The 15,592-nt window shown below is 38.5% G+C and overlaps 2 protein-coding genes across 2 annotated transcripts; one reads left to right on the top strand and one right to left on the bottom strand.

Annotated features, from left to right (window-relative positions):
- Nucleotides 1–1,225: 1,225 nt before the first annotated feature.
- On the top strand, nt 1,226–10,131 carry LOC311263781 (nucleobindin-2-like). The gene is made up of 13 exons (XM_084364093.1): nt 1,226–1,327; nt 1,874–2,008; nt 2,679–2,786; nt 2,887–3,019; nt 3,705–3,808; nt 5,454–5,639; nt 5,769–5,859; nt 6,075–6,133; nt 6,252–6,344; nt 6,815–6,904; nt 6,988–7,158; nt 7,636–7,690; nt 8,537–10,131. Exons 2-13 carry the CDS (start codon nt 1,874–1,876, stop codon nt 8,647–8,649), a joined length of 1,338 nt encoding a protein of 445 aa, XP_084220219.1. The 5' UTR covers nt 1,226–1,327; the 3' UTR covers nt 8,650–10,131.
- Nucleotides 9,996–15,511, bottom strand: LOC311263782 (uncharacterized protein). The gene is made up of 7 exons (XM_084364094.1): nt 15,270–15,511; nt 15,053–15,177; nt 14,899–14,965; nt 13,433–13,586; nt 11,799–11,941; nt 11,572–11,682; nt 9,996–10,532 (listed from the first exon to the last, which is right to left on the bottom strand). The coding sequence occupies exons 1-7, from the start codon at nt 15,420–15,422 to the stop codon at nt 10,350–10,352; spliced, it is 936 nt and encodes a 311-aa protein (XP_084220220.1). The 5' UTR covers nt 15,423–15,511; the 3' UTR covers nt 9,996–10,349.
- Between the last annotated feature and the right edge of the window lie 81 nt (nt 15,512–15,592).

The following is a 15,592-nucleotide window of genomic DNA, read 5'->3' as shown; positions in this document are numbered from 1 at the left end:
ATTTTTGTTGCTGCTGACATTATCTTGCGTCAGTGATTATTGTAATAGACATAATAGTAATTGTGTATTCTACTATTTATTTTAATGGCATGTTTTTACATTGTTCTACTGCTAGTAGGTTACATTTGTAGGATAATACATGTGTTCGCTGAGCCATTTCAGTATACTTTGCAATTGTTAAGTTTTAACATTTACTGTTGATGTGTATTTTTCTCTCTACTGGTGTTAATTTGTTGTTAATTTGCCTTATCCAGCTTTTGTAACAAAGGGATTTCCCTCACAGGAATTTCCCATTCATCCCACTTGAATTTTTTTTACATTGTGCAACTTGAGAAAAGGTTCTGGATACTTGCTTAAGTGTGTGTAGTATTATTGTTTTGTATTCAGAATGACAGGATATACAATTTGCACTCTGAAAGTCAGGGTTAATTTAACACACCCATTTATTAGCTATATTATACTTGGCCCCTACATTCAAATTTAAGTTTAATTATTGATGATTAATTAACATTGACATCCTGTGACAAAAAAAATCACACAAATGATGAAGCTAAGTACATTTACCTATGAACTGCACTTCAGTACAGTATGGAGTACTCATATTTTACTTGAGTATTTCTACTGCATGCTACTTTACATTTCAAATTGTGCTACAATTCAGCTAGAAATATGTTTTCTTCATAATTTTTTGTTGCTACTTACATGGTGCTGAATCAGTAATCCTTGTGATAAACATACTATTCATTTTGTATTCTACTATTTCTTTTAACAGCGTGTTTTTACGTTTTGCTACTGCTACTTTTACCCAAATAAAAGATCTAAATGCTTGCTTATTTATGTTTTATACAGGAGAGGCTACACTGAACAAGGCACAGTATTCTCCATCTCCGTTCATTTATTTTGCACTGACCATATGCTGTTGTGTACACACACATAATAAAGTATCGCCATCCAGTTTTAAGCTATGAATAATGTTTCGCTTCCTTGCATCAAACACTAACTCCGCCCTCGTCGGAGGTTGAAGAACGCCACGTACAGTTTGGCTCAACGCACCTTAAGCCACGGTTTGACACTTTGATACACTTTGACTGACAGCTTGAGCGTCCAATCAGCTCTCAACGCGACTGTTTCACAAAGAAAGTGTACTTTTTCTGTCCAATAGGCACGACCGGGGGCGGGGCGTTGCCATGGTGAACACAACCTTTTTCTGTAGGTTGTGGCCATTAGGAGGCTTGTATAAATGACAGCTGTAAACAAGCTTCAGAGAGGTTCTTTGAGGAAAACTGGACGTTTAAAGCGCGGTTAAGTGTAAAAAGAGGAGCTCAAAGTAAGTGTCCGTTTATACGTAAGTGTTACTCTACATGCGTTATTTACTGTATATGCTGGAGGTTGTTTTTCAGCTTTTCTACATCAATGGGATAATGAATTAGCTACCATCTTTACTAAACCTTCCTCACTGAACAACCCGTTGTTTAAACGATACCGTTAGCTAATGTGTTTGTCATGAATTGTTACAGGCTCAAAATACCTACTCAAGTCATAAGGCGGAGGAATTGTTTTAAAGTAAGCTCGCTGTGTCTTTATCCATCAACACGTGCACAGTCCTTTGCATGTGCAGAGTTTTGAGAAGACTAACTTGCATAATCTCATAATATCTCAAGGTGATGTTGTGGCTTGTTCCCCATTTGCAAAGCTTGAGAAATTACGGGTGTTGTCTTTTGTAAAGATAAAGCACCTGCCCACATTGTACTGGCTAGACACTAGCCGCTATCAACATTTTAGTACAATTACAAAGCTCTGTGAGAGACGTGTGACGATCAGGTAACATCGCAAATAACTCTTTCTCGTTTCCCTCTTTTATGTACCAAACCAGATGGTGAGGGGTAAAGCCATGGCCCACTGTGGGCTGGTTCTTCTCAGTCTGTGGCTGTGTATCCAGTCAGTGCCTATCGGTGTGGACAAGACCAAAGACAAGCCTCAAGAGGAACTGGAGCCACCACAGAGTGCTGTGAGTCACTTGGACAGTGTCGGGGACAGGGATACAGGGATATTGCAAGTAAATCTGGGTCTTACAGATAATTACACTAAAGGAGGGAACCATATGGGCTTACAGTGTCTCAGACAGGGCTGTTTCTCATGGAGAGGACACTTGCCTGTGGGTATTTGCTCAGAACAAACAAGAGCAACATCAGGGTAAATTATCCGCCTCAATTCTTTTGCAAGTGTTAGGGCTGCAGTACACGTCGTTTTAGCTAACTTCCTGTCCATTTTGCAGTTAGCAGTTCCCTCCCTCCTCTCTACATCACCACACATGCATGACTTCTTTCTTTTCTTCAAGGCAGCTCTCTCGTTTTTCATCACTTGGCCTGTTTGGTAATATAAACTGTCACCAGAAGTGCTGGAATTGGCAGGTTTCTCTGTTACGCCATTGCTGGTGTAGGTACCAGAACAGCAGGATCCTGCTCTCTGGTATTCCCTGAGCAGACAGGACTGTCTTTTTATGGAATTCTCCATCCTGATTGCAAATGTATTTTCTCTTTTACTGCATGAGCAGAGGGAAGAGAGACATGAGTTACTGACCAAACACAACTTATAGATATTTAACACTTTTTTGAATAAGAAAATAACACTTACAGCAGCTTTAATTGACACAAGTGTTTTGCATTTTTGTACATCAGGACACCGGGCTGCACTACGACCGCTACCTCAGGGAAGTCATTGAGTTTCTCGAGAAGGACCCCCACTTTAAAGAAAAGCTAAAAAACGCCAACATGGATGACATCAAGGTCTGTCTGCATACTCACTAAAAACTCCATTATTTTGTAAGCTCTTTGTTGACATAAACACTTTGTACTGAACTGTGGCATGTTGGTTTTCTGCTTGCAGCAAGGTAAACTTGCCAAAGAGCTGGACTTTGTCCACCACAATTTTCGTACTAAGCTGGACGAACTGAAGAGGGAGGAGATGGGCAGGCTACGGATGCTCCTCAAAGCAAAACATGACATCCAGGAGGGGAATGGTAAGTGTCCTTTCTTGCTGATGTTTTTCAGAGAAATTTGTGCTTCTTTAAGTTGCACAAGAAGTTTTGTAATAGACCTACACATCAGCAGTCTGGTCATCGACAAAAATAGGATGTGGTTGCTAGACACAGGAACATGATGTATTACAGCAAGCACCTCGGCTGACACTGACTTATAGTGGCCGGTGTGAGCTGCCGAATGAAAGGTTCTATGGAATTGGATTGAGAATATATCAATGTTAATGCAGTTGTGGTTGAAGAACAGAAGTACAGGTTGAACTCATAACACAAAACAAAATGGCCGGGGATGTTATGCAAGATAGTGGAAGTTTGAGAAGATGTGTGAACAATTTTAGTCATGGTGTCATATTAAATATAAACACAGAAATCCCTTGCCCTGTGCTTAGAAATACATTTATAGGTACTTACTCTTACTTAACTCTTCAGGGTAGATTTGAGTTGAAGCTTAAGGAAACAAACTGGTTTCGTGATAGCTACTTCCTGATTTACAGGAGAGAGTAACCACTGAGTTAGTTCACGTAATGACACAATCTCTCAGTTTTGGTGCAGCTAGTCTAAATTAAATAAAATGTCCTTTTCATCTTTGAAGTCCCAAATCCCTGCAAGACAATTCATCTTCATCTAAGTGCTTTAATACAACTTTTCATTATTCCCTTGCTTGCAGGCCGGACGGTGGACCATCAGGCCCTTTTGAAACAGTTTGAGCACCTCAACCATATGAACCCAGACACTTTCGAGGTGGAGGACCTGGACCGCCTCATCAAATCGGTACAGGCAGTGATGACAAAAACATCTTTACGCTGTTTTACGGAATTACTTTTTCATTAAGTATTTTTAATTGGCAACAATAGTTGCTTCTCCTCACTGGTTTGAAAGTTGACCATTAAGGAGAAAATTCATCAGGTATGACAGTTGCTTTTTAGGGTAACCCCATTAACTATCATAGCTCATCCAAATGACTAAACATAAAGCACAGCAAAAGTAAAAATACTCATTACCATCAGCTACCAGGAGCAGAGGGATTGTTTAGTTGAATATGTTAGTCAAGTGTTTTTGACTCATCCATCACTTTATCTGACTGAAGTTTGTGCAAGTAAGAATCTATGGCTCCGACCATGGTTCTGAAATAGTAGCCTAACTGTGCTGTGCACTGATAAATGCATGACGCTTTCCTTGGTGCCGAAGTAGTAATCAGTACCCTTTTCTCTCATTCCAGCCATTCTGTGAGTTTCATATCTTAGAACTATATACTATATCTACTCACTTCTATACTATATTGTTGCACATATACTATAAAGAATTGTGTCACCTTAATCAAAGCGACAAGTAGCAACATGTATTTGCAGATGAGTGAGAGGATCATAGAGACACACTGCTGCCTGTTGTATTTCTATAATATTCCTGTAATATTTCTATGATCATCATTGTTTGTGCCGTTGAAAATACACACCCAGACCAAGCTTGGGCGGTATATGCACGCGTCTGTGTTGGTTGGTGGTGTGGGAGAAGGGGGTTCGCCACCCCCCTATTTCAAATTAACAAATCACTGAGTAGGAATAACTGTTGTTGCCTGATTTAGGCATATCTTTGACTGTTCAAGTAGCAGAAACAGCTGATAATTTGTTTGGTAACAACCACCCACACATACACAACATGGCAACCACACACAATCATTTAGTCATCTTAGATACAGATACAGAAACATTTTTTGGAGTGATTTATGTTTTTTTCTTAAACCCTTGGATGGATAAGACTTAACAGCTTCTACTGACCATGTTCCTCTACACTGTTTGTGTGTGCTGTAGTGCTGCTGCTTATATGTAACTTTATCACAGTCGTACATATAATCACTGCGAAAAACTGCTTAGCTTCATATAAGTGCTATATAATTAGGATGGATGAGCTGATAGAGAATTACAGGTGTGAGCTGTGTTTCTCAGAACTGCTTATTCATTTTTTTCTGCTGGCTCATGTGTCCGCTCAACCAGTCCGGCCTTTCTACGTCATTCACAGCTTTATGTCCTTTTTTGGAGAGGGCTGTTTGCTCAGAAGTAAACTCATCAGTTTCGAGAGAGCAACGTCAATAGGGAAGTCGGCTCACAGTAGAGTTTACAATCAAATGCATATACATTTTTTTTTAACTTTTGCGTAATTTATGTACTATTTATCACTGGAGAGTGCCGATCAAATGCAAACAATACTGATAAATGAGTGCTCGCTTTGTGCGTGAGACTTTTATTTGTCTCTTAACTGTCCACAAAAGTAAAATTTCCATAGACTGTATATGGAGTCTCTGCAGGGCTGTGGATTAACTAATTGCCTGTACATCAATCTAAAACAACAGTGCCAGATTCAGAAAGTTAGTGAACCAGGTGTGAATCATCCTGTCTTCACTTTTTGTTTTCATTCGTAGGCGACCAACGACCTGGAGAACTATGACAAGGGCCGCCACGATGAGTTCAAGCAGTATGAGATGATGAAGGAGCACGAGAGGAGGGAACGTCTGAAGAACATGAGTGAGGAGGACCGCAAGAGGGAGGAGCAGCACTACGAGGAGTTGAGAAAGAAACATGCCAAGCATCCAAAAGTGAACCACCCTGTAAGACTCCTGCTGTAATGAAGTTCACAATACAATAAGAGCTTACAACTCATTTAGTAAGAAGGAGTCAGTTAAGCAAGTTTTATTTAAATGGTCATAGGAGGGTTGTTTGTTTGTGTGTGTGTGCAGGGCAGTGAAGACCAGCTGAAGGAGGTGTGGCAGGAGGCAGATGGTTTGGACCCAGAAGACTTTGATCCCAAGACCTTCTTCAAAATGCATGGTAACCAGATACCATATATTTGTCCAAAGAGCCAAGAATGAGAAATGACATCAGAGGTTTCTACAGTTCTGAGTCTTGCATTGAATTGTGATTCTGCGGTCTAGTGATGGACATCTTTTGCCGAAAGTGTTGTGCATAGGCTTATTAAAATGAAAAAAACTATCAATGGATTAAATGACCTGATCAATTAATTAAAAATGTAAATTGTTTTGCAGACAGCAATGGAGACGGCTTCTTCGATGAGAACGAGCTTGAAGCACTCTTCACTAAAGAGGTATTTATGTTGATGTATTGATGTCTAAATACCTGGATCTCCTGCATGTTTTAGCATTATGTAATATATAAATGAAGAAGCCTTTGCCAAAAATGTTGTGTCCGTTCATGTCTTCAAGCTGGAGAAGGTGTATAACCCTGACAATGAAGAAGACGACATGGTCGAGATGGAAGAAGAGAGACTGCGAATGAGAGAGCATGTTATGAATGAGGTAAGCCACCCCATTAACAGAACAGATATGAAGGCTCTCTCATTAGTGTTATTATTAAAGAAATGATCAGCCCAGATCAGACGTTTTCTGTTGGAATTTTGTATGTATTTAACTCCAAAACATAGTTCCAAGTAAGTCACCCCTCCATGTTTTGCCAAAAGTGGAGCTTTGATATCTAAAATAAAATGTTGTAGTTAAAAATATTGAGTTGTGGCAAACCAGTTAGTCTGTTTTTTTAAACCCTGGATTACAGTGCAGAAATGCATTATCTATCTAAGCAGTGCTGAAATCAGAACAGTAGAGTGTCAGATATCATTTGAATTAGATCAAGATTGCTGGGATAAATAATAACTGCGTTAGAGGCAGTGCTTTAGCAGGAAGTTCAAGGCTTTGCTTCTCCCATGATTAATCTTGAAGACCAGTTATTGTCCTTGCCGTTAATTTTAGAAGCTTCATGTGTTGTTGCACAGGTGGACACCGATAAAGACAGACTTGTGTCAATGAGCGAGTTTCTGGCAGCTACAAAAAAGGAGGAGTTTTTGGAAAAGGACGAGTGGGAGGTAAGAGCCAGGTTTTATAGAAAAGTCTGTCATTCTACAATTTATTAAATTCCTTACATCCTATAATTCCCTGACCTCCACAGACTTTAGATCAAAACCCCCTTTACACTGAGGAGGAGATGAGAGAGTATGAACGGCAACTCGCTAACGAAGAGAACGACATCAACCAGAAGTCGGCCGAGCTGCAGAAACAGAGGGAGGAGCTTGAAAAGAAACAGGAAGAACTTAACGCTCAGAAGCTGGGGCTACAGCAGGTGAATTAAAAAAAAAACATCAACAATTATTTGCAGGCGAAATACAATTCAGAGTGAGATTTTCTTCCCTCAATAAGTCACTTCACAAGTGCAATAACTGGAGAAATAGCCATACAGTAACACAAAGTTCAAATGTTTTTAAATATTTTCTGACAGTTTTTTGGCATGTGAAACATTAACTCCCTTTTAACAGCACTAGTGAGCTGCACCCAAATGTTATTGTTTTCTGTAGATTCTGTGCACGTACAGTATCTCTTACTGCTGCCAAGTTTGAGATGCAGTGGGCGGGTTAAAGTAAACAAGATATAGCTATTTTTGTCAAAGCTCAGAGGATATAAGGGCATGTCAGACTGTAACTTAGTGTGTAGTTATGGCACCGTTGTGTTCCTCATAAAATATTTACTTTGATAAACTGAGCAGATGTTCCCACTAACTTTGTGATGCTCTAACATTTTCCATCTTGTTTTCTCTGCTCAGGCGGTAGACGAAATGGAAAAGTTAAAAGCCCAAAACTCAAATGCTGAGGTCAAACGTAAGTATTGCACTGCAATGATTGTTGTTTAAATGAGCATTGACACAGACCACACTTTTACCTTAACACGCACAGTTAAAGGGCTACTCCTGCTATTTAGTATTGCACTCATATAAAGTTGTAGGACTCACAGGAGACAAAAGAAAATAATCAAAGCAGCAGAGCCCAAGATGACCTGGAAATTACTCCATTATCAACTATCTTTCTCTAGAATTGCCTACTTCAGCTTTAAGCTCCAAAAATGCTTGAAGCTACAATTCCCATAATGCAACTCAGAATGTCTTTCCTAAGCCTGAACTTCTAGACTCTCAGGAGTGGCACCCAGAAAGGCTTGAAAACTCAGCTGCCATCAGTCAAAGTTGTAAATAGGGAGGGGACATTTGAAACAAACAAAGCTAGTACTCTAACCTAAAGGCAAAGAAGTGATCGATTACCCTCCTGGAACATTATCGAATCCGGTACCTATTAACCGAAGGTATCAAATCAATGTAGTGGAGTAAAAAGTACTGCCAAACAAACAAGCGAGGTGAGTATTACTAAAACACATTAAAAACAAATAAAATGTAAGAGTGACCAGTTCAGGTGACAGCCATTCTGAAAAATCAAAATCAAAAAGCTTGGTCTCCACTTGTTTTAAGCCTCAACTTAGGAATTAGTAACAGTCCTCTGCCAAGGATCTCAGGCTACATTCAGGCTTTGAGGGGGTTACTAGGTAAGTCAATGTAATCATTTAAATGTTAAAATCAGTTCTAAAACGTACAGAGTTGCTAAAATAGGCATAAAATAGTCCTCATGATCACGTAAATTCAGCTCATCAGCTTGGTCCAATATGACTTTCTGTTGCAGAGCTGGCAGCTCCTGTAGCTGGAGGTGAATCTGCACCATTTGTACCAGGAAACAGTCAACCACTCCCCCCCGGACACCAGCAGCAAGATGTACCAGTGGCAGGACACTCTTAGCAGACCTCAATACTTTGTGAGCTGTATGAATGCCAGTGAATGTGTGTGTGTGTTTGTTTGTTTGCCTTTGCCTTGTTCCAATTTTCCCTTATTGTTTAGGATTTTCAAAAAACCACTTGATAAAAATATGCCTAAATATTAAGAGCACATAAAAGATAATCTGATTTCAGGCTTCAGATTTAGTGCCAGTGCCCATTATGCCCCATTCGGCTGCATAAATCAGACTGGAAATGTGGAGCCGCTCCAGTTGTTTTTTGTGAACAATCAACCCTTTTGTTTTTGTCATTTTGATCTTGTATCACAACAAGTGCTCCCATGTTCTCCATGGGAAGTACTTTGTGGTGAAACGGGGAGGGCTTTTGGTCTGATACGTGAATGTTTTGTTTAGTGTACACTGTAGTTCATTGTCACTTATAGAGGAAATACTGATTTATTTCATTGAAGAAAGTTAGTTATTTTTAAAAAAAAAAATGAATGTCAGAAACTTAAGTTTAGAGTTTATGTTGTACTACTGACTAATGAATGAAATGGTCCTATTAACAAGCTATTATTGAAGCAGTTTTATGAAGTAATGTTTGAATGATATATTCAGCATATTTACTGAGAGGGGCAATCGTGGATCCACGTCCCTTTTTTAATAACTTGCACTTAACCATGTTCATGCTCACATTTCTTTATGGTTTCATTTAACACTGTGAACATGTACACCTACAGTATGTTGGTGTGAAAGGTTTGCTATCAATCAATGTTTCAAAATAAGAGTTTATTTTGTCCTTCAACATGTTACCTGTTTTTATCAAATCTCTTCAGGACTGTGACAGTTACCTCTTCTGCCATCATTTTATTATGTTTCTGCTTTTTCTTTTTCTTTCTTCTCTTTTGCTGTCAAATTAATCTGAGTTTTTTTCCAACCCTTTTTTTTTTTAGTTTACATCTACACATATTGAACTTTCTTTCAGTTATATTTCTAACTGTTGCCTCCGTCGTACCAGATGACTGAAGAACACATTTAGTTTACAGATGGTTACAAATTACATATATTATATTTAAATCTTTAAATTTAATATAATGTGCTGGTGTTTAGAGTGACAATCGTGAGGATTGTGAAGTGGTTGTATTTGTTTGTGTGTGAGTGTCTGTGAATGTGTCATTTTTCGCGATAGAATGCTTTTAATTTATTTATTCTCTACACCACCGTAAATCAAACTGGAGCAAGTTAAGTTTGACTTTGTCTCTGTCATAGGAAATGGAAAGCCTGAATTTAACTCCAAAAGGAGTCACAGGGTCAGAAATGTCTTTATTATAGATTAATATAACAGATAAGAGATTGAATAAAGATACAAACATAGTTACAGGTTGTTTTTATTTATTTTTTTATGTCCCTTTCAAAAAGCAGTTAAATCCGTCCATCAGCCAACATCCTGAATTCATGAAACTGTTGTACAAGGTTTGAGTGTGGACAATAAAGTGAATGTGCTTGCAGTTTTGAGATTTGTTTTGTTTGTCTTTTTATCACATACACATGGCTCATTGATTACCTAACAGTCATATATATTCAAACAAGAATTAAAAGTATAAAAACATTGTGGGGTCTCAAGTAAAATATTCATAATTTTGGTAAAAGTAACTATGATAAAACACGATAAAAGACTTTCCAGGCATGTATTTAAAACTCAGCAGGGCTCCTTAAACAAAATGGTTCAGGTCCGTGGTTCATACGACTCATTCAAGCGTTGGATGAGGTAATCACCGCCTGTAACTGGAGGGTATTTGTTGGAGCCATCGCAGCAGGTGATCAGAGCCTCATCATCTGGCTGGACAAAGAATGCCACAGACTGACGAGTGCGGGAGTCTCCAGCAGGGGGCAGCAAAACTTTGTGTACCTACAATAAGGAGTTTGTCATATTATTGATGCTTTTTTGGGGTTACTGAATGAATTCAAAGTGAACTTGACAGTGTTTGTGTTAGTTTAGGTAGGATTGGTATCTTACAGCATTTTTTAATACAATTACTGTTGTTCTCTTGTAGAGATGAATAACATCAATTACCATTAATAACACAAATTGTTGCTGTTAAACACTACAATTATTGCCTCTGCATCGCAGCCCATATATGCCATTTTTTCAGTGATGAATGAAGTGAAACAAAATGGTAATTTAGCCTCATTATCAGACTTAGCCAGAGTTGAAGGGTAACTCCACCAATTTTGTACATGAAAGCTTGTTTACAGATCTTGGATATGTGAACAAGTAGTATAAAGCCTTTTGTGGGTCCAGAGGAGCTGCATGTAAACTGATAAATTGCCTCCACTGATGTCACTTAGTGGCTGAGTTGCATTGTGGGTAATGTAGGCATCAGGTTTTGAAAGGAAAGAGGAAAAAGCTGTTATGTTTGATGTTGCTGTATCAATTTGTTTTTAAACTGTCCACAATATATCCTTCAGTGTTACTGTAGTGAAATGCTAGACTGCTTTTCAAACCCTGGTGCCTACATTACCCACAATGCAACTAGCCACTGAGCAACATCACTGGAGGCAGTTTGTCAGATTACATGCAGCTTCCTCTGGAGCCACGAAAGACTTTATATTACTTTTTCACATGCGCAGTAGAACTCACCAAGACCTGACTGAATATCAATTATTCATTGTATTCTGATATAACCTACTTTATTTATTGATGGATTACTGTAAGTTTTTCAGTTATCTTATTATATTTGCAGGGATTGGTAATTCTGCAGGACACCTTGGCTGATATCATAGAGACCGGTTAGACTTTAAATATGTCTAATTAAAAACCATGAACATACTTGTGACCTTTTTATAATCATAATTTGTATATCCCTGTCAAACAGACAGTTAATTCCACCAGCCTTTTCATCCAGTCATGAGACATAGTGTATCAGCAAAACCCCCTCTTCACTCACCACAGAGATGAACTGATCGCTGGTCCAGCGCTGCAGCAGGTCAGCGATATTGACGAGGACCGCTCCGGGGATGCTGGGAGCACAGATGAATTCACCTGAACGACTACGCACCTGTAGGTGAACAGGTGTCAGGTGGACTACATGCCTGAAGATTTCTTTGTGCAGAGGTAGCCCTCAGTTTGTCTTAAATATGGAAAAAGCAGTTTGTAGTTTGTCAGTGGTGTTACCTGCAGACCTTCAGAGCTCTGAAACAACAGGGTGATGGTGCCGTAGTCCGAATGCTCTCCACATTGCAGCTGACCCTCCTTTGCTTTCTCACTGTTTACTGGAGGGTAGTACAGAGACCGCAGTGTTGTGCCATTCTTATCAGCTAGAGGAGACACAACAACACTGTTAAAACTTGACTGGTATATTAGTATCACAAGAGTTTACATTAGGCTTAAGATTCAGTACTATACTGGGAGGTATAGTATTTTTGGCTGTGATATAAGTACAAGAAGGTACTGCAAGGCTTGGCAGTGTGAGGAAATGTTATGTTGTCTTATCTGTCTTCCAAGATGAAGATTTGTTGGTGATAGGTTGGTGAATGAACTCTTTTTTCATTTTTTTAAAAATCTTTAATGCTGTTGTTTCTTTTATTATCACTAATGTTGTGAGATGACATTTCTATTGCAATGTTTTCTTTAAGGGATCTTGCTTAAAGGCATAGTTGATTTACTAATCTAGTGTTTACAAAAACTAAGACAAAAAATGAAAAACAACCTTTTTTTCATGATGAGACGATCACGATGTACAAATACAGCTTTGATAAGACAAATTATAACAAAATGTATGTTTTGACAAGACTGGAAGTAAAATGTTGAGATGGATGAATGATTGTTTCCCATAAGTGCCTCTAGTCTGTCTGTTAAAATACATACAACCAATATACCCCTGTCATTGATTGATGTGCCCAGAATCCCAGGTGAAGCTGTCCCAAAACAACAACATGATGGCTTTTGGAGAAAGGATGGATGCACGCAAAATCACACTTCTTCTGGTTTAATGTTTTTACATAAATGCTTTTACATGTCTGATCTTTTATATACGTCTAAGGAATCCTCTTTTACTTTTCCTTTTAATGACTTTCTTTCTTTGGGTCTTGTCGGCTGAATGCTGTTGCTGTGGAGAACAATATTCACTCACATGTATGTCAAGTGTGTAATATGAGAGTGAGTTATAGAGAACTTGAATTTCGTCTGCAAAAAGGAATAGATCTGTGGACACACTTCATTTATAATTCAGCAAAAAGGAAAACACAATGCAATAAAGGGAGACTGAGAGATGACCTGTGCCTACAGATTAAGTAGACAGAACACAAACGACCTGAAGGACAGCTGAAGTTAGCTAACTTGACTTTAAGTCCTCATGTAGACTAAGCATATTTGCAGATGTTCAATTGGTGTTACTGAGCAGTTGACTCTGTCAACTTACAGCAAATTTGCTTACAAACCACACTGGCTGAGACGAGCCTGAAACCAGTTTTTCTTGTGAGAAAAGTTTGCAGTAACACAATAACAATGGAGTACAAGTATGAAGTTGCATAAAACTGAAATACTCAAATAAAGTGCAAGTACCAGCATTTTGTTTGCAAGTAAAGAGAAGTACGTAAGTAAAAATACTTCCTGACATTATCACTGAATGCGAGACAGGATGTGCCTGAGAAGATGCTCCGAATACCTTATGCAGATAAACAAGGATTGAGTCAGTGTTTCCAAATATCAGCTGATCCAGACTCATTGACTGTCCTGAATGACAAGCAGCTTTAACAACAACAGCACTCTCCACAGTGACAGCAATGAATGTGGTGTTTTGTACATACTTCCCATCAAACGGTGTGCACTCAGGAAAACCTTGGGGTCCAAACCCAAACTGTGAGCCAACACCCTCATCACCCGCAGACTCAGCTCTTTACAGCGCAGGAAGAACGACGTCTGGATCTCCTGGAAGTCTGCTAGAGCGCCTGACGGCCATTTCTACAGCAGTGGAGTAAAGAATTAGAGCCTGACTGATGCTGACATTTGAAAGTTAAAAAATGTGATCACAATTTATTAGCCGCTATTTCTTCTTTAACATAAACACATAACGTAATCAAACATTGATAAAGAGTCCTTTGAGTTGGTTCGACAGAATCACAATTAAAATATGGACTGAGTAAACTGAGTGACACTTAAAAATAAATTGATTATAATGAAATAGGGACTGTTTCTAAACAACCTCAAACACATCTTTAGCATTTCTGTAAAGCAATTTACTGTTTCAATACTAATATCTGTGATAATCAATATTGGCTGCTAGTATTGGTATTCCAATCAATCAAATGGGCTACAAACAGGACAGAGTAAAACAGAGTCACTTGTACTTTTACCCTAAAACAGATAAACTGCAGAACAAAGAGGGATCAATCCTCTACTGTTATGTGACCAAACAATCAATCCCCATGCAGGTTTGAGGTAGTATTCAGATCCTTTACCTGAGTAAAAGTACAAATACCACACTATGAAAATTCTGCATCTGAAACCTTACTTGAGTAAAAGTACTAAATGTTTTTTAATGAATGTTACCTGCTGCATTAATGTGCATGTCATCACATTTTGCTGATGTAGACGTTTAAGGTTGAGCTCATTTTAATCATTTTTTATACAGGTGGGTAGTTTAATCTATAGCAATGCATCATATTTTATATGATCCTCATACATTTGTAGTGTCGCTGTCCTGTGAGAACCACATCTATAAAAAACAATTAGGAAATTAAGAAATATAAAGTTGCCCTATTTATCAAATGTGTAGTTTAGTAAGTACAAAATTTCAGCTGTGATGGAATGTAACCAAGTAGATTTACTCAAGTACTGTTGTAAGTATTTGTTATTTACATGACTATTTCCATTTTCTGCCGCTTTATTCTTCCACTCTTTACATTTTAGAGGCAAATATTCTACTTTTTGCTACTTTTATTCAATCATTTTAGTCACTCGATACTTTGCAGATTGCTGTATCAGAACTAAAGTACAACATTTTTTAATTTATTTACTTTATCAACAATGGGATTAAAAATACTGATAATAGTATATGTAAGTATATGCATAGTTTGCTTTTAATTTTACTTTTGTTACTTAAGTACATTTAATATCAAATACTTAAGAGTTTTACTCAAGTACTATTTGTATGGGTGACTTTCAGTTCTACCAAAGTAATATTTTAAACACAATATGTTAACTTTCACTCAACTTTTGGGCACTTTTGGGCACATAACATTAATAAAGTCAAACAGTGACAGGGAATCATTACTATGTCAGGGTGAAGTGAAGCACTGTTGAATGCCTCCTTTAGATCTCCAGGGCGACGTGGATTCAACCTGAAAAGCAGTTATTCAGAACTTCATTTAAAAAAGAGTAAATTGTGCAGATCAGAAGTGTGTTGCGTTCATTCTCTGATTCCCCACCTCTCACTCTCCAGAGACACCCAGCCGTGGTTCGGATTATTGGCAAAGCTTTTCCTGCTGAAAGGTTGTTTCAGCTCATCTGGCTGCAGGAAGAATTTCTTAGATATGTCCATAACACGATCCACCTGTCCAAACACCACAGGAGAAAAGACGCATTCCACTTTAAGCCCTGAACACAAATCATAATCCCGCATTGTACTTTACTTGCTCTTCTTACCTCCTCCTGAGAGATCCCAGTGCCCTTCAGAAAAACAAATCCAACTTCTGTAAAAGCTGTCTTCAGCTCTTTGCTCAGGTGGCGCATCTGCTCGTCGGTAACATCTTTCTCACTCAGGCTGTATGCACCAAAGTCCACCACCGGGATGCTCATTTTAAGATTTAAAAGTGTATCTGACAGTAGCTGCAAGCAGAGCTGTACAATATCTCACACAACATGAGCAGGAAGTTTATCAGCCAGGGACTGGGTCTTCATTCAGATGTCATGTGACATCTACAGCCAATAGGAAAAGACATCCTAAAGACACAAAATTGCACAACACT

The sequence above is a fragment of the Pagrus pagrus genome (genome assembly GCF_965226575.1).
Source record: "Pagrus pagrus genome assembly, chromosome: 10".
Lineage (NCBI taxonomy): Eukaryota > Metazoa > Chordata > Actinopteri > Spariformes > Sparidae > Pagrus > Pagrus pagrus.
The sequence above is the reverse complement of the archived record's forward strand: the minus strand, read 5'-3'. Positions and strand labels throughout refer to the sequence as shown.

Excerpts from the sequence above, each read along its gene's own strand:
- LOC311263781 (XM_084364093.1), top strand. The coding sequence starts at position 1,874 with ATGGTGAGGGGTAAAGCCATGGCCCACTGTGGGCTGGTTCTTCTCAGT. Across the intron at positions 5,640-5,768 it reads ATCCAAAAGTGAACCACCCT|GGCAGTGAAGACCAGCTGAA; the intron begins GTAAGACTCCTG and ends GTGTGTGTGCAG. Across the intron at positions 6,905-6,987 it reads TGGAAAAGGACGAGTGGGAG|ACTTTAGATCAAAACCCCCT; the intron begins GTAAGAGCCAGG and ends TGACCTCCACAG.
- LOC311263782 (XM_084364094.1), bottom strand. The coding sequence starts at position 15,422 with ATGAGCATCCCGGTGGTGGACTTTGGTGCATACAGCCTGAGTGAGAAA. Across the intron at positions 13,587-14,898 it reads CTTCACTTCACCCTGACATA|AAATGGCCGTCAGGCGCTCT; the intron begins GTAATGATTCCC and ends CCACTGCTGTAG. Across the intron at positions 10,533-11,571 it reads GCGATCAGTTCATCTCTGTG|GTACACAAAGTTTTGCTGCC; the intron begins GTGAGTGAAGAG and ends TCCTTATTGTAG.